The sequence below is a fragment of the Elgaria multicarinata genome, chromosome 9, assembly GCF_023053635.1.
Source record: "Elgaria multicarinata webbii isolate HBS135686 ecotype San Diego chromosome 9, rElgMul1.1.pri, whole genome shotgun sequence".
Classification (NCBI taxonomy): domain Eukaryota; kingdom Metazoa; phylum Chordata; class Lepidosauria; order Squamata; family Anguidae; genus Elgaria; species Elgaria multicarinata.
Genome location: NC_086179.1, coordinates 66,935,016 through 66,960,147, shown reverse-complemented (window position 1 = coordinate 66,960,147; position 25,132 = coordinate 66,935,016). Strand labels below are relative to the sequence as shown.

The 25,132-nt window shown below is 41.9% G+C and overlaps 1 protein-coding gene across 1 annotated transcript in view; it reads left to right on the top strand.

Moving 5' to 3' along the window:
• CTTNBP2 (cortactin binding protein 2) overlaps nucleotides 1-25,132 on the top strand; it is a 108,215-nt gene that overhangs the window by 22,873 nt on the left and 60,210 nt on the right. Inside the window, exons 3-4 of the mRNA XM_063134051.1 lie at nucleotides 14,273-14,497; nucleotides 22,626-24,276. Coding sequence (XP_062990121.1) covers nucleotides 14,273-14,497; nucleotides 22,626-24,276 — 1,876 coding nt within the window. The remainder of the gene's footprint in view (nucleotides 1-14,272; nucleotides 14,498-22,625; nucleotides 24,277-25,132) is intronic.

The following is a 25,132-nucleotide window of genomic DNA, read 5'->3' as shown; positions in this document are numbered from 1 at the left end:
AAAAGCTTTTGATCTCTCATAACAGTCTAATGTTAGCTGCTCTGCATTCTTGATCTGATGTAGTTGTTTTATGTATTATGTATGATTGTTTTTATCTATATTTTAATTATTGCAAATCTCCCTGATTTTTTACCAGAAAAGGTGGTATATAAATGATTTAAAAGAACAATCATAAATAAGAATAATCTTCCTCAGCCAAATGATCCTTGTTTCTTGATTTGATTGTTTATTTTATATCCCACTTTTTTGCCAAATAAATGGTCCTCAAGGTGGTTAATAATATTCGGATTAACAAAATCTTAATTAAAACATATTATAAAAACAAGCTAAACACACAATTAAAACCAGTCTTTCTGCCATTGAGTGTACAATTGGATGAATGAACATGCCATGGGAACCAATGACAGTGTTCAGTGTTCAGATGTCACACTAAACTATGGTTTAATGAAAGATGAACAAGCCACGCCTTGCCCCCCAGGCTCGCCTGTTCCCCTCTTCCTCCTGCATAGCAGGTGTGTCAATGATTGGCCAGTAAGAACTAGCATTATATCTCAACCAGGATTCCTGATTAGTTACTTTCCTAACAGATCCGAAGCCAGGGTTTGTAGCTGGCTTACAATTCCGGGCTTGTTTGGAAGTCAAAACTCAGGAGTCGGATCTGTCTATAATGCTCAGCATTTTCTTACTGGAGAATTCCTGGTAACTGAAAATGCTCCTCCTGGCAGGAAAAGGAAAAGTCAAATGTAGGAGATTAGGCAGTATGCTTGTTTGTGAATGATAAGCTAAGATTTTGCAGAATTCTGGCTTCTCGTTTGAGTGAACTCAGCCATTGTGTCCTAGTTCCACACACACACACACACACACACACACACACACACACACTTCAATGGAAAGTACCTTATTCAAAATGTGTTGGACTTTTTTGGTCAGATAGTCAAGTTTGTTTATATATATATTTTTTTAAAAATCTACCTCAGCTGGATTTGTTATTAATTGCAATTACATCTGCTTCAGTTGTTTTTAAAATGAACCCTAAGTTACTAAAAGTCTCAGCGTGTACACACAACAGACATCTGCTGAAACCAAATGAAATTGTGGGCTCCCAAAAAATAGCTCAAAGTTAGAATTGAGTTCTTTGAAAGGTTACGGCAGCCAGCTAGGGAAATTACTTTCAGATTCCTTGTTTGATTTCTGAAATTGAAAGCTCTCGCCTGAGAGTATCCTATAGCCTCTACCTAGGCACTTGAGTACATTGACCTTGGTTCAGCTTATTCGGTGTCTTGGAAATGGAGCCAGCAATATGAGATAGTTTAGCAGTATGCGCCCCATGCAGATAGTCAGAAGGATATGCCAGCCTTTCTCTGTTGGCTGATTTGAAAAGACAGGGAAGTTTGCAAAGGAGGACTATAATCAGAGACCTATAACTTCCATAACCCCAGCCATCATGGCCAATGGTCAGGCATTATATGGGTTGTAGACCAAAACATCTGGAGGGTACCAAGTTTCCTGTCCCTGGCCTGTATGGTAACCTGCATGAATTCTAAGCTAGTTCTGTGGAATTTCTCCAAACAAGTCCTTTTCTCCAGAAGCTATAATTTGGGCATTATCACGACTGGTCCCCTGGCTTGCTCGATTGTGGTTCATTGACTCCAGGATAGAGGTGCACAAGCTGCAAGCCCCACTATGGATACTGTGGTTCCTCCTTGCCACTGCCAAATTCCTCTCTTCCTATTTCCCCAGTCCCTGTACTCCCCCTCCCCCCTCCCCAAGATCTTCATACAGATTCATAAAGTGGAGGCTGAACCCAATGGGTTCAGCACCTTGGATAGCTCCTTTAGAGTTCAGACGAGTTCTGACTGAAACCCAGATTCACAGCCCTACTGAAATCAGACCCACCACCTCAACTAGATTTCTCATTGCTAGTAGCAAGGAAAGTGTGATCTGTGTCAGGATTGCTGAGGTGTGTGTGTGTGCAGCTATTGACCCCTGAGCCCACATCACCTGCAGCCCTTGGGGCCAAAGAGCTTGCACGCCCTGCTCTAAAAGTTGTGTGTATCCCTGTGTCCTAGTCATTCTCTTCTGGGGATCCCTATAGCAGGTAAACATGTCCCTTGTAGCCCCTCTGTTAGGCTGGCTCCAGATCCCCATTAATGAGAATGTAGGAAAGTAATGCAATTCACTGAAGTTGGTAGCTCATTCCATGTAGGAGTTCTTATTGAGTTCAGAAGAACATCTCGAGGTCAACAAAACATTGTCATAGTGAACTGCCCAGAGAGCTCCGGCTATTGGGCGGTATAGAAATGTAATAAATAAATAAATAAATAAATAAATCTCTCTTTGCCTTAGTCACTCCCTTCTGGAGAGGAGGAGACTAAGGCAGCTGTCAGAGGAGGAAAGTGTCATTTCCTAGACTTAGGATGATGGGAATATCAGATTAGACCAGCCTTTCCTGACCTGGTGCTTCCAGATGTTGTGGACCTCAACCCCCAGCAGCCCTAACCAGCATGGCCAATGGGTAGGAATTCTGGGAGTTGCCATCCAAAACATCTGGAGGGCAGCAGGTTGGAAAACTGGTCTACACTGACATTTCACAATTTCAGGCAGGGGTCTTTCCCAGCCTTATCAGGAGATGTCAAGGTTTGAACCTGGGACCTTCTGCAGACAAAGTTCATGCTGTACTACTGATATAAAGCTATGGAGGACATCTTTGGAAGAAGATTTTAGAAGATCTTCACTGTACTGGATCTTACAGGGTGCAAAGACAGTGCCTGGAATAAGGTTTTATTTAGAGTGACCACATGAAAAGGAGGACAGGGCTCCTGTATCTTTAACAGTTGTATAGATAAGGGAATTTCTGCAGGTGTCATTTGTATGAACGCAGCACCTGGTGAAATTCCCTCTTCATCACAACTGTTAAAGCTGCAGGAGCTCTGTCCTCCTTTTTGTATGGTCACCCTAGTTTTCTCCAAATGGGTGGGCAGACTCATATGGAGGAAGTCAGGAGGAGAGGCAATCTGGGAGATGTTTAGGACCTTGGATCTATAATAGCCTTTCAGGTTGGAATCAGCATCTTGAATTGGATCAGGAAGCTAACCAATAGGCAGTTCAGTTGCTGCAGCTCAGGTGTTAAACATCCCTTCTCTCCTTTCCTTAACAATAGTTGGCTAAGGCATTCTTTGCCAGATGGAGCTTCCAAACACTCTTCAAGGGCATTCCCAAACAGAGTTCCTTGTAGTCCTTAAAGTTACAAAACCAGGAACAACGATGCTTGCTAAGTCCTTCTGCTTAAGAAAATGTTTTCAGGATATATTATTATTATTATTATTATTTATTTATATAGCACCATCAATGTACATGGTGCTGTACAGATAACACAGTACATAGCAAGACCCTGCCGCATAGGCTTACAATCTAATAAGTTGTAGTTAACAATAAAGAGGGAAGGAGAATGCAAACAGGCACAGGGAAGTGTAAACAGGCACCGGGTAGGGTAAAGCTAATAGTATAGAGTCAGAACAAACTCAATATTTGAAGGCTATAGGGAAAAGAAAAGTTTTTAGCTGAGTTTTAAAAGCAGTGATTGAGTTTGTAGTTCTCAAGTGTTCTGGAAGAGCGTTCCAGGCGTAAGGGGCAGCAGAAGAAAAAGGACGAAGCCGAGTAAGGGAAGTGGAGGTCCTTGGGCAGGCGAGAAGCATGGCATCAGAGGAGCGGAGAGCCCGGGCGGGGCGATAGTGTGAGATGAGAGAGGAGAGATAGGGAGGAGCTAGACCGTGAAGAGCCTTGAAGGTCAGCAGGAGAAGTTTATATTGGATTCTGGAGTGAATTGGAAGCCAATGAAGAGATTTCAGAAGTGGAGTGACATGGTCAGAGCGGCGGGCCAGGAAGATGATCTTAGCGGCAGAGTGGTGGACAGAGACCAGCGGACTGATGTGAGACGAAGGAAGGCCAGAGAGAAGAAGGTTGCAGTAGTCCAGCCGAGAGATAACCAGAGCGTGAACGAGAGTCTTGGCAGAAGAGACAGACAAAAATGGTCGAATCCTGGCAATATTATATAGGAAGAAACGACAGGATTTAGCTGCAGCCTCGATGTGAGGAGTAAAGGAGAGCGAGGAGTCAAATATAAAGCCAAGACTACGAGCTTCCTTGACCGGAGTAAGCGTGACATCGTTGACAGTAAGAGAGAATGAGAGGTGAGGAGAAGGTTTAGGAGGAAAAACAAGCAATTCAGTCTTTGCCATGTTAAGTTTCAAACGACGATGAAGCAGCCAGGCTGAGATATCTGAAAGACATGCTGAGATACGATCGTGAACATCTGGAGAAAGTTCCGGAGATGAAAGATATAATTGTGTATCATCGGCATACAGGTGATATTGGAGGCCGTGAGATTGAATAAGCTTGCCCAAGGGCAGCATGTATAGAGAGAACAACAACGGGCCAAGCACCGAGCCTTGCGGAACCCCAACTGAAAGGGGAAAAGAGGAGGACGAGCTACCGTTAGCCGACACGCTGAAAGAGCGACCCTCTAGATAGGAGGCGAACCAGTTATAGACAGAGCCACAGAGTCCAAGGTCATGGAGGGAATCTAAGAGAAGATCGTGATCAACCGTGTCAAAGGCTGCGGTTAGATCAAGGAGAATAAGAATGGAATAATGGCCTTTAGACTTGGCAGTAAGGAGATCATTGGTGATCTTGGTAAGGGCTGTTTCAGTGGAATGCAAAGGACGGAAGCCAGATTGAAAGGGATCCAGAGCAGAGTTATTAGAGAGAAAGTCAAGACAACGAGAGTAGACCAGACGTTCCAGGATCTTTGAGACAAAGGGCAGGAGGGAGACAGGTCGGTAGTTAGACAGTGATAGTCGATCAAGAGTGGGTTTTTTGAGAATGGGAGAGACTGTAGCATGTTTAAAAGCAGAAGGAAATGAACCAGAGGACAGAGAAGAATTAATGATGTGAAGCAAGGACGGGAGAATAGCGGGGATAAGATTAATAAAGACGCGAGAGGGAATCGGATCACGGGAACAAGTGGAAGGCTTCGATGAGCGCAGTATTTTAGACAGTTCATCAGCTGAGACCGAAGGGAACGCCGAGAGAGTTGAAGGAGGAACTGACAGGTGAGGGGCAGGAGCTGGAAGCGGAGCAGAGTTGGCTAGATCTGAGCGTATAGTTTGGATTTTAGCATTGAAGAAAGAGGCAAAGTCGTTGGCAGACAGAGAGGCGGGGAGAGATGGCGGATTAGGCTTCAGAAGAGAATTGAAGGACGCGAAGAGCCGCTGAGGGTGCTTAGCATTTGACTGGATCAACGTTGAGTAGTGCTGCTGTTTGGCCAGTGAAATGGCAGAAGAGAAGGAGGAGAGAACAAATTTGTAGTGGACAAAGTCCGCCCAGTCCTTGGTCTTACGCCACAGGCGTTCGGCTGCCCGGGAACAAGAGCGAAGGTAGCGGAGGAAAGAGGTGAGCCACGGTTGGGGTTGAGAGGGTCGAACTATCCGAGTTGTAGATGGAGCAAGATTATCAAGAGTTGAAGATAAGGAGGAGTTAAAGGAGGAGACGGCTGAGTCCAAGGAGACGGCTGTGTAGACAGAAGGGAGAGAGGAGGCTAAAGACTGAGAAAAAGCCTCGTAGTTGATAGAATGCAGGTCACGACAAGGGCGTGAAGCGGGACGTGAAGGAGGGGGATTGTGAGTGATATTGAAAGAGACTAGATGATGATCTGACAGAGGAAAGTCAGCAATAGAAAAGTCCAGGACAGAGCAGTTCCGAGTGAGGACAAGATCCAGACAGTGTCCAAGGGAATGAGTGGGTGCTTCAGAGCAGAGCTTAAGATCGTAAGAGGAAGATAAGGAGCGAAATCGTAGAGCTGCAGCATCGTGAGGGTCATCCACATGGATATTGAAGTCACCCAAGATCAGAGTAGGAGAGTTGTCAGAGAGGAGAAAGGACAGCCATGAGTCGAGATCAGAGAGAAATTTAGAGGATGAGCCAGGGGGGCGGTAGAGAACTGCAACACGCAGTCGCAGCGGAGTGAAGAGTCTCACCACATGTGCCTCAAAGGAGGAGAAGCAGTGTGAAGGTGGAATGGAAAGAGGTTGGAACTGGCACAAACTCGATAATAAAAGACCCACACCACCACCTCGACCCTCTGGGCGACTCGAGTGAGAGAAAGAGAGTCCTCCAAGAGAGAGGGCAGCAGAGGTGGCGGTATCATGGGCAGGAAGCCAGGTTTCAGTAAGAGCAAGGAGGTGGAGAGATCTAGAGAAGAACAAGTCCTGGATGACAGGGGCCTTGGAAGCAATAGAGCGACAGTTCCATAAGGAGCATGAGAAAGGCAGCTGTGAGGGGGGGAGACACCGAATAGGAACTAAGTTGGGAGAGATGAGCTTGGAGCGAGCCATAGGGAACAGATATGAGGAGAAAGGAATTAGGAGAAGAAATGGGGAGAGAGATAGCAAGTAGGCAGGGAAGTAAGACATGCGCAGGACGGGATTAGCCAGAGCTAGCCTGGCCAAGACCAGTGTTAGCAAGCAAGAAGGTAGGTATAGTGAAGTGCAAACAGCTGGGGTATGTTACGGCAGTCACATTGCCAGACTAATAACCTGACAGTGCAGGAGAGCATGTCTTGTAGCAGAGGTGGTGAATCACAGTTCCCCAATAATCAGCTTCCCTGCTAGGCTGCTAGGCTTAATTGCATGTGCTCAGTTAACTGCTTCTCTGCCAACTGGAGACTCAAGTACCTGGAAGAGGCGAAGCACAGTCTCAAATTCAAAGTCACAGCGGCCAATCACAGTTCCCCAATAATCAGCTTCCCTGCTAGGCTGCTAGGCTTAATTGCATGTGCTCAGTTAGGCGATAAAATGCACTCCTGGCTACAGCCACCAGCTAGGAATCTAGAAACACTCACTATGTTGAGTGATACACACACACACGAGGCATATAAAATGTTAGTGCTTTCTTTTGGAGTATTCAGAGACTTCATATTCACTGGCCTGAAGATGGAAAACAGTCCATAGTTGTCCCAGGGACTTTCCCCCTAGTTTCCAATACACATCATCCCTTAATTAGAAAGATCCAGATGTAGTCATACTTAGAGTAGGCCCATTCAAATGAATGACTAGCTTGTTACAACTAACTTAAGCTCCATTGACTTAGTTAAGTATGTCTATATCTGGATCCAACCCATTTAACTAATTTGAGTGGTATTTTAGTAATCAAATTTCCCTAGCTCTCGAAGCGTGCATCTTCTTGTCACCTTCTTGAAAGCTGCCCTCAAGCGATGGCCCGAGTCCATATTATTTAATGCCATGCTTTCTATAGCAGAGTTTGTAAGACACCTGTTGCAATTTAAGCTGCCTTGTTGGCAGCCGGCGTTACCCATGAACTCTGCCTTTATTTCACCCCCTGCTCCCTGCCTTCCTAGCTTGCATCTGTCCTTTGGCAAAAGAAAGTACATGGTGAGGGGAAAGAACTTATTCAGAGAAGATGTAGGGCTCTTGCACACATGCATTTGTATTGTTTTCCCCCAAAGTCATTGTCTCTGTCACTCATTTCATGGTAGCAATAGCACTTAGGTCATTGACTCTTCAGTGAGTTACCTCTACCCGCTTCTTAGAGGCTGACTTGTAGCTATGTAAGGAAAACAAAGTGACTGGCTCTTCAAGCGGCAGACAAAGGCAAAACATACTTGCCATGGGCTAGCCAAATATGTGCCTGACTCTCCCATAGAAATCAATGAGACTTCAAAGGGTTTAACATTTTATTCAGTGAAGAAATGTATATCCCAATTGTTTCAAGCTAGACTGCACCTACAAAGCAGTTTGCAAGTTAAAAAAAGAACAATATCAACAAAGTCAACATAATCATTCAAACCAAAACAGAGAATGCCACAGAAACACATGGGGAAAGCTTTTAATGCAGTGGTTTATGATCTGCACAGGTTGCCTGTCCATTTCCAGGCAAATTCAAAGTGCTGGTATTAATTTCCAAAGCCTTAAACAGCTTGGGACCAGGTTACCTGAAGGATGCTCTCTTTCCATGTATACCTGCCTGGACCTTAAGGTCATCCTCAGAGGCCTTCCTGCAGGAACCCCCACAGAATGAGGTGAGCCAGCTGGCTATGAAGGAGAGGGCTTTTCTGTGGTGGCACCCTGGTAGTGGAATACCCTACCCAAAGAGGCTAACCTGGTGCCTACATTGTAGTCTTTTCAGTGCCAGGTAAAAACTTCTTTATTTTCCTAGGCTGTTTAGCTGTTCAATTTTAAGAATTGTGCTAATGTGTTCTTAGATCTTTGCACTGCTGCCGCTGTTGATCTTGGTTACTACTTTAGTTTTATTTTGTTTTCAACTTATGGTGTTATATTATGTTTTACTATAATAATATAATAATGATAACATATTTATTTCTTACCCACCTCTCCCTGTGGATCAAGGCAGGGAAAAACATCAAATACAAAAATACTATAAAATACATAAAACTGATTAAAAATATAAAAAACTAATACATTATTAAAATAACAGCCAGACATCTTAAAATTTGACTGGGTAGGCCAATCTTTATAGCTTTTTTAAATTCAGGAAGATAGTTAAGTTGGCGAATGTAATTGTATTTTATGTTTTTAAGCTTTGCCTTATAAACTGCCCAGAGAGCTTCGGCTAATGGGCAGTATAGAAATGTAACTAATTAATAAATGTTAATTTCAGCAAATTCTCCCCACCTCTCATATACCCATCCTAGAAATAAATTAGGAGGCAGATGCCTGCGCTGCTGCTTCTCTAGCCATTACTTTTTCTACTACTACTTCCTTCTTATCTTCCTCCATCCCTCAGTACTGTTACATGCTGTCCGTAAGATTAAAAAATAATAATACTGGATACGGGTCCTTCCTCTCTGTGTGTGTGTCTTAACGGGAAATGGCCCTTTAAAGCTTGTAAAGGGAGGGAGGAAGTAGCCACCCATGCCAACAATGTTCTTTCTGTTCAGCTGGAGTGTGCGGGATACTCAGGAAGGTGTGTGCGATTGTCTGTTGTTGTTTTTAATGCTTTGTAATTATTTTTATTCTGTAAACTATCTTGGGGAAAGAAACAGTAAATCAAGTGCAGGTCCAAGTCCATAGATAAGCCTTCCCCAACTTGGTGCCCTCCAGATGTTTTAGACTACAATCCCAGCATTCCCTATCAATTGGCCATGCTGGCTGGGGATGATGGGAGTTGAAGTCCAAAGCATCTGGAGGGCACCAAGTTAGGAGAGACTGACGTAGATATTCTCAATTGTTCTGCACCCTTTCCACAGGCCACAATTTGAGAATCTGTGGACTAGGTGAACTCATAGGCCTTTCCAGCAGGACTCTTCCAAGGTACACTCACGGCCTACTCAAGGCTCTGAGATGAGGAGCAGGCCTTTTATAGCTGCTGCTTTTCCACGTCTGCTTGTGGTAAGAACTGGGAGGGAAGGATAGGTGATTGCTTCACCACCAGAGGCATACATCACTGTTGCAAGAAGCCTTTCTTGCTGCATTTTCCCCCTGGAGACTCAGAAGGCAGTGCCGCTTGCCACAACAGCCGCGTACAGCCGTAAGTAACGATCTGCAGTGGGGACTCAAGCCCAGATTGGCGTCACAGGCATTTATATGTACAGTTTATTAAGGCTGAGGCAGTGGGTTGAAAGAATGTCAGCGATTCAGCTCCTGAAATGTCAGGCGTGTATGTAAACGTCTCCACTTTAGATGAACATACACATAAATTACTCACAGTTTATTTTCAGTACTCTCCGCAGTGCACTTCTAAATTACTCCCCAAGAAAACATGATATCAAAGTAGCTCAAAGTATCACTCCAAGGCTAGCTACATACATTTTCGTCTTGGGAAGAACAATGAAATTTTAGGTCTGAGTACATCTCGCTGTTGAATGCCAAACCCTTCAGTGTTATTAAATATAAATTTGGAATTGCTGAGATTTTAAGCCAGGTAGCCCCACATAGTATAGTGCATGGTAAATTACTGTTGTTGTTTTTTGCTTGCTGGCAGCCATCTTGGTACCTTTATGACAGGTAGGTATTTAGCAGGTGCAACTTTTTCCTGGCATGATGAAGAAAATTGAGAGCCTGTGTTGTGTATTAGTTAAGAGTGTTGGACTGGGACGCAGGAAATCCAGGTTCTAGTCTCCACTCAGCCATGAAGCTCACTGGGTGACTTTGGGCCAGACACTGACTTTCAGCTTAACCTACCTGACAGGGTTATTGTGAGGATAAAATGAAGAGGAGGAGGAGGAGGAGGATGTAAGCCACTTTGGGTTACTGGCAAGATGGAAAAGGGTAGGATATAAATTAGGGTGACCATATGAAAAGGAGGACAGAGCTCCTGTATCTTTAACAGTTGTATTGAAAAGGGAATTTCAGCAGGTGTCATTTGTATATATGGAGAACCTGGTGAAATTCCCTCTTCATCACAACAGTTAAAGCTGCAGGAGCTATACTAGATTGACCAGATTTAAAAGAAGGCAGGGCACCTGTAGTTTTAACTGTTGTGATGAAGAGGAAATTTCACCAGGTTCCCTATATATACAAATGACACCTGCTGAAATTTCCTTTTCAATACATCCGTTAAAGATACAGGAGCCCTGTCCTCTTCTTCATGTGATCACCCTAATGCTGATTGATGAATTATATTAATGCCTTGAACAGGAGTAGGCAACTCCAGATATTTTGGCCTGCAATTCCCTGCAATCCTAGCCTCAAATTGCCTGTCTCTGAGCTAGAGAATATGGTACTGCCCAGTTAGGTTGCTCTAGTGCACATGCAGAGTTGTATGCTGGTTTGAGGAGAGGCATGTGGTTTGAGGAGAGGCATATTACCTCACACAAAAGGTGAGGGAAGGTCACCTGGGTGTGCACTGTGTCCCCAAAGCAATTTGTTAGGTTTTGACAACTCCCAATACAGGGTTGATGGTTTTTTTTGTCAAGTTAGATGTTAATATCTATACAGAGATTTTGGCTATTTTTTTAGAATATAAAAATTAGTTGTTGAAATATTATTGAATTGTGGATACTATGTTTGAAATGCGTTCTTGTTGAAATGCTTATTGATTATTTTTATGTGTTGCTGTTACAGTTTGCATACTTTGTATATTGTGAACCATCTTGAACACAATGTTCTTTGTAGAAAGTCTGCATATTAATTTAAAGTCTAATTTAATCAATTGAGAGGTTTTTCTTTAAGAACATAAAGAAAAACTTCTTTCTGTAAGAACATAAGAAGAGGCATGAATCAGACCAAGGGTCCATCTTGTCCAGCATTCTGTTGATACAGTGACCAACCTGTGAGAAAGCCACAAGTAGGATATGAGTGCAATGTTCATGTTCCCCAGTAACTGGTATTCAGAGGGAAACTGCCTCTGATACTGGGGCTGTAGCTAGACCTAAGGTTTATCCCAGGATCATCCTGGGTTCGTCCCTGACTGAGTGCTGGATGCCCTGTGTGGCACTTAGATGAACAGGTTTGACCCCAGGACAATCCTGGGATAAACCTTAGGTCTAGCTATGGCCTGGAGGTTTCATAGAGCCATTGACAGCAATGAAGACTGGTTATCCTTTAAATACCAACATTTTGAATAGGAGATTTTTCCTTGACAACCTTGATTCCAGCTAATCCTCTGGGTTTCCAGGGGTGAGGGGGCAGGATTTCAGACAGCAAATGGTGGGGGAGGGTTAATCCCTCCCTCTCAGTGCATGGTGGTCCCATTCTTAATCAGGATCACATGCACTTACTTTAGAATGTAAGTTATTTTAAATTGAATTGGTTGTGTTTTTTGTTTGGTTTGTTTTTGTTTGAATCTTGTTGTTATTGTTTAATTTGCTTTTTGACATGTAATCTTATGGCTTTTATTTGGATTTGTTGTTAATTTTTAGTGTTGTACATCACCCTGGGATCCTGTGGATGAAGGGTGTTTCATACATTTTAAAAATAAAGAAATGCCTCGTCCCCTAAGCTTCCATTTTGGATCTGGCTCCAGATAATGGATCTCAGGGTTCTACCAAAAAAAAGGGGGATGGGGGGAAGAAAAGGTCCTGCAATCCTGAAATTTATACTCCCTTTCCATAGGGGATTAGTTGTAGAAGATTAGTCATCTTATATTTTGCATGTGGCAAAGGGCATTTTCATTCTAGACCCAATTATGAGTATTAGTGCACTGAAAAATAGAACATTTGAGTCGATGTCTTTGCAATGCATTTCCTACGTCAGTACGGGGTTGGAACAGATGATCTTTGAGGTCCTTTGAGTTCTTTGATTCTGCAATTCTATGTTTCTTTTTCAAGAGAAATTTGCTGTGTTTGACTGTTTTTCACATATCTTTTACCATATCAAAGCTGTACATCGTTTAGCTCATGACTGCAATAACTCTCAAATGTCCTGATTTTTTTCGACTAAATATGCACCTGTGTGATTATAAAAGTCATAACCTTTTGACATACTGTACTGTTCACACTCTCTTACAATACTCCTTGTCAACTCCATGCTGGTGATAAAATCGATGTGTTTGGCTGGCATGAAAATTTTTAGATTTTAGAAACACCAGGTGCCTGTGAGTCATACAACTCTGGATTTCTCTAGAGCCCAGCCAAAGGTTCCAGTACTATAAAAAGACGAAATAAACATGTTTTTACTAGAAAATGTTCCTTAGCTATTTCTGGAGGTGATGTTTAAGGAAACTTCCATTGACTTCTACTCAATGTGTGCCTTGATTTTGAAGGGAAACTCTGTGTTTGGATCTTGGCATTATAAAAAAGAAACGTTTAAGGATATGAGGCACTTTTAAGGATGCATTTCCCTTCTTCGCCTTCTGTAGGCAAAAAAGCACTGTTGTCTTGAAATTTGATCTGACTTTCACTCCCCTTCTGTCAGGATTTCTTCTTCTTTTTTGAAATTTCAAGGAAATATTAAACTTTCTGCCATATGTTAATTTGTGGAATCTGCAGAAGATTCTAAAATGTGTTTTCTCTATGCAGTTGTCAATGGTGCAGGATTTTTACTATAAGGTCATTAAGAAGTTTCCTGTGCTTCTGGTTTACTGCTGCAGCACCCAGCTGTGAGTGCAGGATACTTTCCAGAAAAGCTGGATATCTTTATTGCCCATGTCACTCTAACGGTTGCCATAGGAAGCCAGCTTTGCAGAGTGCACAGCCCATTAGCTGTGTCATGTTCTTTTAATTTCAAGGTTAGTCTTGAATTCAGGATTGTATGCACTTCTTGCATGGAACTCAATCATGGTTACAGAATGTAATCTGCAACATGCAAACAAGCAAACACTTTGATGACCTTTATTTTTTTGGGGGGGGGGAATTCTTAATATCGGATTGTATCCAATGTTAGTCTAACATAAGACTCATTCATTTCAATGGCTCCACTCTAAGTAGGGCTGCCATTGGATACAACCAATAACATTTTGTGAATATTGTGTGTGTTAGCTTTCTCAAATTACTTTAAAAAAACATTTTCCAAGGATAGGCTTGGTCGCAAATGGCACAATATTACATTTAGTAGACATGTGGGTGATAGAAGTCTTCAAGAAAGTGAATGAAGCTGAAATAGTCACCTTTTGTTACCTGCATTAAGGAAACCCAAATTTTAAATTACTGATTTTTGTTTTGTGTAAGTGTATATTTTGCATTTATTTATTTTGTGGTGTTACTTGAAACATCTTTAAAGAAATAAGATTTAATTTAGTTCACTCTCATAAAAGATTGGCATTCTAAAATACATTGACCTGGATTGCGTAACATGACCAACTTTGTTGGTCATTAACAACCCCAAAGTTAGTTGGGGCCAAGCCTGCTTAGTGCTTCTTCTTTCTTTCCACATCACAAAACAACCCAGGAATACCCCATTCCTTGCTTGTTCATCATGACATGCGAACCCAGGAAGCAGAAGTGATGAGCAGGCAGGAGGCAGCATGCTCACTCACTCCTGCTTGGCCCTGACTGGAACAGCTTTTGGGTTGTTTACAAAAAACAGAAAAGAAGCAGAAGCGTTGGGCAAGCAGGAAACTGCATACTCGCTCGTTCCCAAGAACCCATGGATTAAACAACCCATGGGGTTGTTGTTATGAGCAAACTGGTCATTGGCTGATTTACTGTTAAAAATATGGAATTAATTTGGAATATTCTAAATGTGCTACTACTTATTTCCCTGATGCGCTAGGTGTACAGCTGTTGTGTATGTGTTGGTATTCCACTTAACTATCCTCTGATTGATGGTTTTGTTTCTCTCCCTGTTTAATGCTTCAGGCACGGAGGAAGGAGGTTTTTATCCAGGAACGATATGGGAGATTTAATCTTAGTGACCCATTTCTGGCTCTGCAGCGAGACTACGAGGCAGGTGCTGGTGATAAAGACAAGAAGTCCATCTGTACCAACCCACTCTCTATTTTAGAAGCTGTTATGGCTCACTGCAGAAAAATGCAAGAGAGAATGGCAGCTCAATTGGTTGCTGCAGAAAACAGAGAAAAGAAGGTACCATGTTTACCCTTCACCCTTTCCTTTTCCTTTCCAACTGATCAGTACATCTTCAAAATAATTCATTCCCTTATAGTTTTATGGAAAAAAAATCTTTTTTAAAAAAAACAACACACGTTTTTGGTCATTTAAGAGTGGTTGTATTAACTTTCTTTTATTATTAATGCCAAATTTCTGGTCAATAGTTTACATGCTAATTTTCAATGCTTGAAGAATTCTCTTTAAATAATAACAATAATAACAACAACAATATAAATAATAATAATAATATAGTCTATGTGGTAAGAAAAACTTCACATTGATATTTCTTTATTTGATTGATTTGTACCTTGCCTTTCTGCCAAAAAATGGCATTTAAGGTGGCTTACAGACACAATTAAAATTGATTAAAACGATAAAGCAGTACATTAAAATACAATAAAAGCATAACAATTACAGAACAAAATGCAAACAAATAGCACCCAACCCAACAAACTGAGATGCAGAATATAGCACTTTGAACATTTATTATAGTATTTTGTACATGTACATGTATTATTTTGCTGTAATCCTCACAGGAATCCTGTAAGGTAGTTCAGTATTATTCTGCCCAGATTGCAGATGTGGGACTGAGGCTGAGTAAAAAAGAATTATTAATCTAAGGCCTCCTTCATTTGAACTCAAGGCATAGTTGATATTTGAACTTGAGACTTCCTGGTTCATAACTCAGTCTCTGAAGGAACTATGCTGCTCTAGCAATATTTCCCGTCCCTGTTACCAAGCTGTAGGTATGATCACTCTAGACTAGAGCACAAGGAATTATTATTCCAAATGCTGGCATTTCTACATTACGATATCTTCAGCAGAGACAGTTATTTTATTTATTTTATTTATTTGCAAATAAATAAATATTAAACCAATAAAATAAACAAATATTAAACCAATAAAAAACCCCAGCAAAGAATAAAACCATTACAACACCATAAAACTAGATTTCAGCCAGCAGTAGAACAGAGAACTAAAAGCAATTCCAAAATGAATGGTAGAATTAAAAGGTTTTCACTGACCACCAAAATGACCATACGTAGGTGCCAGGTAAGCCTCTGAGAAGAGCATTCAACAAACAGGGTGCCTCCACTGAAAAGGCCCTCTTGTCATGAAAGTAAAATACCTCAAACTGTGTTAGGATGCTCCTCCTTCTGCATCACTTTTTTTCTGGGGAGTGTCTGGACAGATCAGTAGGAGCCTGGGCTCATGTGTTTCCACCTGACTTACCCCATTCGCCTGATCACAGGGTAGAAACTTGTAGATGAACTGGGAGATGCTGCATTCAGATATGTGTCACTTTTTGACACCCTCCTTCAACCTGGTGGTCCACCAGACAGACTAGGCTACAATGTCCATCATTCCCAGGCAGTTAGCTGGGGATGATGGGAGTTAAAGCCCTGTCCATCTGGAGGATACCAGGTTGAGGGCAGCTGCTTTATGATGTGAGGCCTACACCTGAACTTTCCTGGGTAAAGTCCTTGGGGGTAAAGTAAGGCACAATCCTATGCATGTTTAGACAGACACCCCCCCTAAAACTCCCAACATTCCAATGCTGGGAATTGTAGGACCTTTTTCCATTTAAATATGCATAGGGTTGTGCCTTAAATATGGCACAGCTAATCGAGTAGCAGATTTCTTGAGGGGAAAATATTTTTAACAGAAGTCTTAAAAGAGCATTCTCTCTTCCCTCACTTGCAGGAGGAAGGCTTCTTCACATATGCCATGACACTCGTGTGTATCATCTAAATCAAGGAATGGGCAACTTCTGGCCCTCCAGCTGCCATCAGCCCTTGCCAGCATAACCAGTGGTGAGGTGTAACAAGAGTTGTAGGCCAAGATGTCTGGAGGACCACAAGTTTCTCACCCTTGATCAAAATCAGAAAAAGTGTGCTTCTTGCTGCAGAAATATTTTTTTTACCTATATGCAAATTTATGCAAATTTTATTGCTAGATTAACTGACTAAAAATCATACATTTGATCAACTAAAATTAAGTTAGTCAGCCTGAGCCCTGCCTTCCAGAGCCCTACTCAAGAGCAGCATTTTGAATGCAGATAGAAGGCAACTTTTAGAACTTTTGCAACTAAGAATGTAGTGCCTGAATTTGCTTTGCTTTTTCCCTTCCTCCTCCCTCCCAATTCCCTTTCCTTTTGTGTCATTTTTTTTAGATTGTAAGCCTGTGGGCAGGGACTGTCAAGAAATATTTTTGTAAGCTGCCTTGAGAGCCTTTTTGGCTGAAGGGTGGAATTAAAATGCTTAAATAAATAAATAAGGCAGTGTTGCCACTTTCTGAACCTGGCAGAGAGCATACCTTTACTCCAAGCTAAGAACTAACAATAGTGCAATGTATCCAATATAGCTGCTGCTGGTTGACAGCTCAACGTAATTAGATCAGTTGCATGACACCTGAAACCAAACTTTCTTTGGACTTTATTTACATATATTTTGCTAAGTAATGAAAGTTAAACAGGACACATACAGTGATCCATATGCTTGCAGACAGCTGTGTTACAGTACTGCTAGGAGGGCAAGCCTTTAGATGATGACTTTTAAAAATAATAATCCTCTAATGAGTTTCTTTAGATCAGAGAAAAAACATGCCCAAGGGGTTATTTTGTCTGGTTTTGTAGGCAGTGGGGACAGGGCTGCAGCATGTGGGTCGACTCAAGCCATGTGGGAGGTAGCTTCACAGTGTCTTTCCAAGGTTTGGTCTGGGAAATCAGATTAACGTCAAGTTAGGATCAGGTGTAGATAGGACAATTGAATAAGCATAAGATGTGTTGGTAGGCAAGACCAGCTCTGGAAATCCTTAGATCAGGCTTTGTCATGTCTGAGCTTGACATGGCACTTCTAGTGAAGACTGGTATGCAGCAGTGGCACTGTCTGCAAAGCCTGGGTCATATCCAACACAGCTTTTATATTATATATTACTGCTTTTAAATTATATATTGTTTTAACTTGGTTCGTGGTTTAATTTGTTTTAACTGTGCATATTTATTGTTTTATACTGTATGCTTTTATCTGTATGCTGCCCTGAGATCTTAATGATATAGTGCGGGATACAAGTGTTTTAAATAAATAAGGTCATATCTGATGAGGCAATGTGTTATCCAATAAGGCAAAGTCAGGTAAGGCAATGCAGGTCGCAATATGTCAGGCAGAATCTGTCAGGACCTTGGACAGCTCACAAGCTGAAACTCACCCATGAAGAACAGTTGTCTCAGCAACGTGCAGAGGCCTCCTGAAGCCTTCTGAAATCAGGCAGGTTTGAACCTTCTGTTTGATGCCTCCTGAAGCCATCCAAAGGCAGGCAGGTTTGAACTCCATCCACTCTGAGGAATTGTCTACCTCTTAAAAGGCAATTGTCTGCTTCTGCAGACAGTGATTGCTACAACATGGAGGTTGTAAGGACTGCCCTTCTCCTCTCAGCTAGCATGGCCAATGGTTAGGGATGATGGGAGGTGTAGTTGAAAACATGTGGAGGTACCCAGGTTGGAAGAAGCTGATTTAGGGAGTTCTAGACAGAAAAATCCAAGATCAGGACCACAGTCAGGGAGAGAGGAACAAACTGGGAGCAGATTGAAACTGGGACAAACAGAAGGATAGGCAGATAGCTAGTTATGATGGCTTGAGTGTAAGCCAAAAACCTTATAAGGCACATAAGCAAATGGGGGAAATGGCTGCTTACCAATTTCACAAATGCACCGGCCTATTCCCTTTAGCAGAGTCTGCAAGGTAGGAGGTGATGATATTGTCTGACAAGTACATTCAAATACATACACGTAAGTATTTCAAAAGTATACTTACATTCAGTTTAGGCACAACAGGGTACAGTTGAAGGGATAACTGAGATAACTAATGTTTAGTAAGCCCTTCTATTTATTATCTTATTATTTTATACCCTACTTACTTTTCATCCCCAATAAGCTCTCTCCCTGGCCACTTTCATGCTAAATGGAAATATGCAACCAATTTAATTTAAAATAATCTTAAATTACGATACAATTGGGGGGGAACTTGTATCGGCATCTAAAAAGGTAAGGTGAATCCTAATAAAATAGTAGCAGAAATAAACACATGCAGCCTTTGCAATCCACCACTGCACAGGCCTTTTGAAATGAAAAACAGCAACTACCTTTAGGGCTTTTGTCTTCTAACCTTAACTGTACTTTGTAAAGGAAATATTTTTTTTATTGATTGATTGATTATATTTTTTAATCTACCCAATAACCCATGTTCTCTGGGCTGATTACAAACAGTTAAAAGACTAAGAGACATTTAAAAACATAAAATATAATACAAAAAGGTAAAAGAATAAAATAAAGTACTATACAAAACAACAAATGATAAAACAGCTATAAAAATCTACCGCTGCGTCTCTAAAATGCCTAGGAGAAAAGAAAGGTCTTTAACTGGCACTGAAAAGATAACAACGTAGATGCCGGATAAACCTCTTTGGGGAGGTCATTCCATAAGTAGGGTGGTACAGTTGAAAAGGCCCGCTCTTTTGTAGCCATCTGCCTAGTTTCCTTTGCCAGGGCACCAGAGGAGGGCTTCCAAAGATGCCCTAATGGTCTGAGCAGGTACAGTATATTCGAGAGGAGACGTTCCTTTCAATATCCTGCTCCCAAATTATCAAAAGTGATCCGCTTTATTCTTATCTCTACCCATCCCCTTGTCAATTTGGTTTGAGTGAGAGGTGTTGCAATGTGACACTTTTATACATGTAAGTGCTTGTATGCAGTGTACAAGCAGGATTCCCCCACCCCACCCCATTTCCTGAAAAAAAGACAACTTTTTTATCGGCACATCATATTGTATTTAGACTGCAATCTAGTCCATGTCCAGGCCTAATTCAAAGTGCTGGGATTAACATTCAAACCCTAGACATCTTGATTATCTGAAGTATCACCTCCTCTCATATGTACCTGCTCAGACTCTAAGAGGGGGTCTTCAGGAGTGTTTCTCCATGAGCTCTTGCCAAAGGAAGTGAGGTGGGTGGTTACCAGGAAGAGAGCCTTTTCTGCTGTGGCACCCCAGCTCAGGAATGAGCTCCCTAGAGAAGTTCACCTGGCACCTACATTGTACTCCTTTCAGCACCAGGTGAAGGTCTTTTCAGTTTCCCAGGATTTTAGCATCCTAGACTTTTAGCTCTGCTGTTTTAAATCTGTACTTTAAATCTCTTTATTGCTGCTAAGTTTTATTCTAGTTGCACTTTGATATTGTGGTTTTAAGCTTCCATATTTTTTATTTTGTGCTGTCCCTTGTTTTAATTTTTGTGAATCGCCCAAAGAGCTTCGGCTATTGGGCAGTATAAAAATGAAATGACGAGACCACATCATGCCAGTCCTTTTCCAGCTTTATTGGCTGCCAGTCCAGGTCCAGGCCCGATTCAAAGTGCTGGTATTAACATTTAAAGCTCTAAACAGCTTGGGGCCAGGCTATCTGAAGGAACGCCTCATCCCATATGTACCTAAGGTCATCCTCAGGGGTCCTTCTCCGTGAGCCCCTTCCTTTGTTGTTATTATTATTATTACTATATAAATAATAATAATAATAATAATAATAATAATAATAACAACAACAACAACAAAGGAAGTAAGGCAGGTGGCTACCAGGAGGAGGGCCTTCTCTGCTGTGGCACCCCGGCTGTCCGAGCTCCCTAAGGAGGTTCGCTTGTCACCTACATTAATTATTTTAAATGCCAGGTGAAGACCTTTTTATTCTCCCAATGTTTTAACAGTCTATAAATTAATTTTTACTTTGCTGTTTTGAATTTGTATTTTAAATTTGTATTTTTGCATTGCTGCTGTTTTTATCTTGGTTGTGCTTTTATATTGTATTTTATATTATGGTTTTATACTGTTGTTTTGTTTTGAATTGTCTTAAATTGTAAACCACCCAGAGAGCTTCGGCTATTGGGCGGTATAAAAATGCAATAAATAAAATAATAAATAAATAAATTTATAAATAAATCCTCCAGCCTGTCAGCTGGCCTTCAGCTGTAGGATGTTGTGAAAGTGCTGCTGTGCTCGCAGGATGGCAAGCTGCAGGGCAGGGGAAAGCATTTTGGGGGCATTTGAGGAAGAGGATTTCCCATGGCATGCCACTGGCAAGGGAGAAAACTGATACCAGTTATGGGAGCTGAAAGCCTAGTGTTTGTCCTTGCAGATAATAACTCCTGGTTCTTAGTCACATCCCATTGCTCATTATCTAATGTCATATCCTGATCCCTGTATACTGGCATCAAATTTGGATCCGCACCCAGTTGCAAACTCTTAAAGTAACCACTGTAATGCTGTTTCACATTGTTCGGTTGTCCTTCATTATCTCAGAACATTTACTGTCAAGTATCTTTAGTCTCTGATTCAAGAAAATTCAGGGAATGATGCTGTAAAACTTGCTCCACCAGGAGGGTGGTGGTAGTTGTTTTTGCTGGATGTAAAGCAAAAAAACTCCTTTTCTAATAATCATTCTGCCACATTGTTCTCCTCCCACTCCTCTTGCACCGAAAAAACAGGAAAAATCTTTATAAACAGAACTTACAAGTGAAATTAAGATCTTTTAAGCCATTTCAACAAAGTACCTCCATTACATTATGGCTGATACGACCATATGATACAAATGCTTTGCCATCTGCATCGTCTTTCAGTTTGTATCTGGGCCAAGTTCTAAGTGCTGGCATAACCTCTAAAGTTTTAAATGGCTTGAGGCCAAGTGACTTGAAGAATTTTCTCCACACAGATCCTAAGGTTATCTTTGGAGAGCCTTCTCCCCCACTGAATGAGGGCCTTTTCCTTGGTGGCACCCTGGTTGTGGTATACCCTACCCAAAGAGCCTCGCCTGGCACCTACATTGTGGTCTTGTTAGTGCCGGGTAAAGATTCCCCCCACCCCAGGCTTTTAAAAATCTTACAGTGTTGTAGTACTTCTTTAATTTTTTGCTCTAATATTGTCTCCTCTTTTTGCTTTTAGTTTGGTTTTATGTTGATGCTGGGTAGGTTTATTTTTCTTTCCTGTTTTAGACTTCATGTTTGCTTTTCTCACGCATCAAAGTACCAGGCTTTAGAATTCATCGTTGTTTTTGACATGCAGCTTTATCCTATCTCTGCTTCCTCTTTAGTGTGGTGCCTAATGCACCTCTGCTAAATACAAATGATGTTTTATTTGAAGTGGGTGGGGAGGACAGCAAAGCTGGCATTAATGTCTTGTTTAAAGCTTTCTACAAAACAAAACAGAAGCTGACCTATCAGAGAGTCAGGAGGGAATGTACACAAACAAGCAAACCCTTTAGAGGAGCTGTCCAAGAGGCTAACCATCCCGTCCCCTCCCCCCACCCCCCAGATTGGAGGGAAGAGGCAGAATGCTATTGGTGAACAGCAGACCACTCAGAAAGTCACTGGCTTATAATGATTTTCCTTCCGCTAGCAACCCAGGCCAAATTTGAACCACTGACCTAGAGATGAAATGCTCCATATCTCGTTACCAGTCCTCTGGGCCATCTGGTTTCCCAGATTACAGCGTACATGAAATATATTCACCATACAGTATCTTCTTACAACTCTGAAATTAGTATGATTTTAGCATCTAAAGGAATGTAAAACCCTTCTGGGCTCTCTAGTAATCACAAATACTGGACTGGAACCATTTTTATTTAGTTAGTTACCCTTGTGTAATTATTGCCTAACTGTGGAATCGTGTGTGTGTGTGTCCGTCCGAAGTGAATGAGTTGTCCCAGTAACATTAAAAACCAACAACAGTGCTTTCAGATTTGCTGTAATTTTTCCTCATGTTATTTAGTTATCTGTTTGAATTTGTCTGTAAAGTCAGGAAAAAACTATTTGAGTGTAGTTTTCACTTAGTTTTAAAAAGAAAAGGTATACAAACATTTTGGCTTAAAATGGCAAACTACCTAGCCCAGAAATGGTCTCATTTAGGTCTCATTAATGTCTGTGGATATGTTCCCAAACTACCTTGAATGCTTTTTGTAACTTATTTATAACATAAAATGCCATTGATTTATTACTTGAGACAAAAAAAAAAAAACTCATCCCTGCAAACCCGATGATAATGGGAGTATTGTTCTGCATTTCTTTGTAGTTGGAAATGGAGAAATCGCAGTTGCAGGCACTTGAAATGGAACATAAGAAGCTATGTGCTCGTCTTGAGGAGGAGCGCGGCAAGAATAAACATGTCGTATTGATGCTAGTGAAAGAATGTAAACAGTTATCCAGCAGAATTGTCGAAGAGGCCCAGAAGTTGGAAGACGTCATGGCAAAATTTGAGGAGGAAAAGAAGAAAGCCAGAGAACTAGAGCAATCTCTTGCCATTGAGAAACAACGGAGCACACAAATGGAGGCCCAAATGGAAAAACAGCTTTCTGAGTTCGACACGGAAAGGGAGCAACTGCATGCCAGGCTTGGCAGAGAGGAAGCACACACGGGTGACCTCAAGGAAGAGAGGGAGAGGATGAGAAAAATGATTGAGCAGCTGAAAAAGGAAAACGACAGTAAGTTGCACCATTCCCTCCCACGGAGGAACAGAGATAGAGGTCCTGTTTCTGTCTCGGTTGGGACAGAGGGACCGGCTTTAAGAACTCTTGCCTGCCAGACAGATGCAGCATTGATAGATGGTGGAACTGAAAGTGTTAGGAAGTTGCCTTTAACTGTACCTATAAAGCCTTCAGCTATCAACCCTTTGCTGTCTGGCCACACAAAGATGAACGTATGTGCCAATGCGTCATTTGTGAAGCCCGTCATCGACAGGCATTCTTCCTGTAGTGACCTGCTCCTGTCCCCCTCAACTCCCATTCTGACTCAAAGCCAAAGCAGAATTGAGGAGAACGGACCAAGTTCATCACTCGACTTAACAAGTCTGCCTTCCCCTTTTCCAAATAGCATTGCTTCCTCTCCAGGACCCAATATAGCACCTCAGAACTACCTGCAAGCTTCATCTATGCACTCTCCGCATTCTCCATCTGTTGGCACCACTGGACATCAAGGTCTGAATCCCCGTGTCCAGGCAGCTAGATTTAGGTTTCAGACCAACGCTAACGACCAAGACCAAAATGGAAACACTACCCAAAGCCCTCCATCGAGAGATGTGTCGCCCACGAGTCGAGACAACCTAGTTGCCAAGCAACTAGCTCGGAATACTGTCACCCAGGTCCTTTCAAGATTTACAAGTCCTCAGGGCGCTGCCCCTGGACGGCCAGGAATATCACATTCAATAGACGTTGGCACTTATCCTCCCCCTGTCGGTAGAATGGGTTTAAAGACTCCCAGTGTGTCGCGAATTGACAGAGGGAACCCTCCGCCCATTCCTCCCAAAAAGCCAGGCCTTTCACAAACGCCTTCTCCGCCGCACCCACAGCTTAAAGTAATTATGGATAGTGGTCGCTCCCCTAACGTAGGTGCCAAAACTGAGGGCAAAACCCTAGTTTCTCCTCCTTCCAGTTCACATCAAGGAATCAGGGTAATAAATGAGGAGGTTATTTCTAAGTCCTCACCTCAGCTGCCACCAAAGCCAACAATAGATATATCTGTGGCATCTGCAGGCTGTGCCATACCAGCCATGGCCACGTCTCAGGTGGGTGCCTGGCCTTCCCAATCCCCTGGACTGAGCCAACCTGCATGTTCAGAAAGTTCCTTTGTCATTCCCACCACCATTGCCTGTAGCTCCTCCATAAACCCTATTAGTGCTTCATCCTGTAGACCATGTGATTCAGACAGCCTACTGGTAACAGCATCAGGTAAAGGGATTGTTGATATACTCCTAAACTCTGTCCCTCTAAGAATGGTCTCCTCTGTTACTACTTTGCCATATACTTTTCCCCATAGCTTTTCTCTTTTCTAAATTTGTTTTGCCTTTTTCTTCTCTCTCTCTCTCTCTCTCTCTCTCTCTCTCTCTCTCTCTCTCTTTTGCAAAGTTTGAATTTCCATCTGCATTTTTTCTGAGTTTCAGGGGTATGGGAAATCCATTCTGTTTCAAACATTCTGGATTTTTGTGTGTGGCCATAAATTAGTTGCTATTGTTTCAAAGAAAAATATGTATGAAGAATGTTTCCTTGCAAGATAGATACTCTTTAAGATTAGAATGAATCTTCATTATTCCATTATCCTTTCCCCACCCTCACTCCCATTTTCCGAGGGGTTTCTTTTATCAGGTAAAGCAGCTTCAGAGCAGAAGGCAGGGAAAAATCTATTTAACCCTTTCCTTCCCAGCTGTTTGTCTTCTCAATATTCCTTTCTCCACGCCCTGCTTTTCTTCCAAAGAGGTAAAGGGTTACAGCCTCCTGGATGTTTTATATATCAGTGGAAAGGGGGGTAAATGTCTGGGAAAGAAAGGGTTAAACAGCTCCCCTTCCCTCCTCCTTTGCTTCATCTTTATTGTCTACTTTTTAGTTATTGTTGATACTACTGTTGATGTTGTTGTTGTTGTTGTTGTTGTTATTATTATTATTATTATTATTATTATTATTATTATTATTATTACATCCAAAGCAACTACCATTTCATAAAAACGTTTTAACAATCCACTAAGGAGACATAAAAACATGATTTTTATAGCCAGAATAGAACAGTGATGAAGATGATGGGGCAGCTACA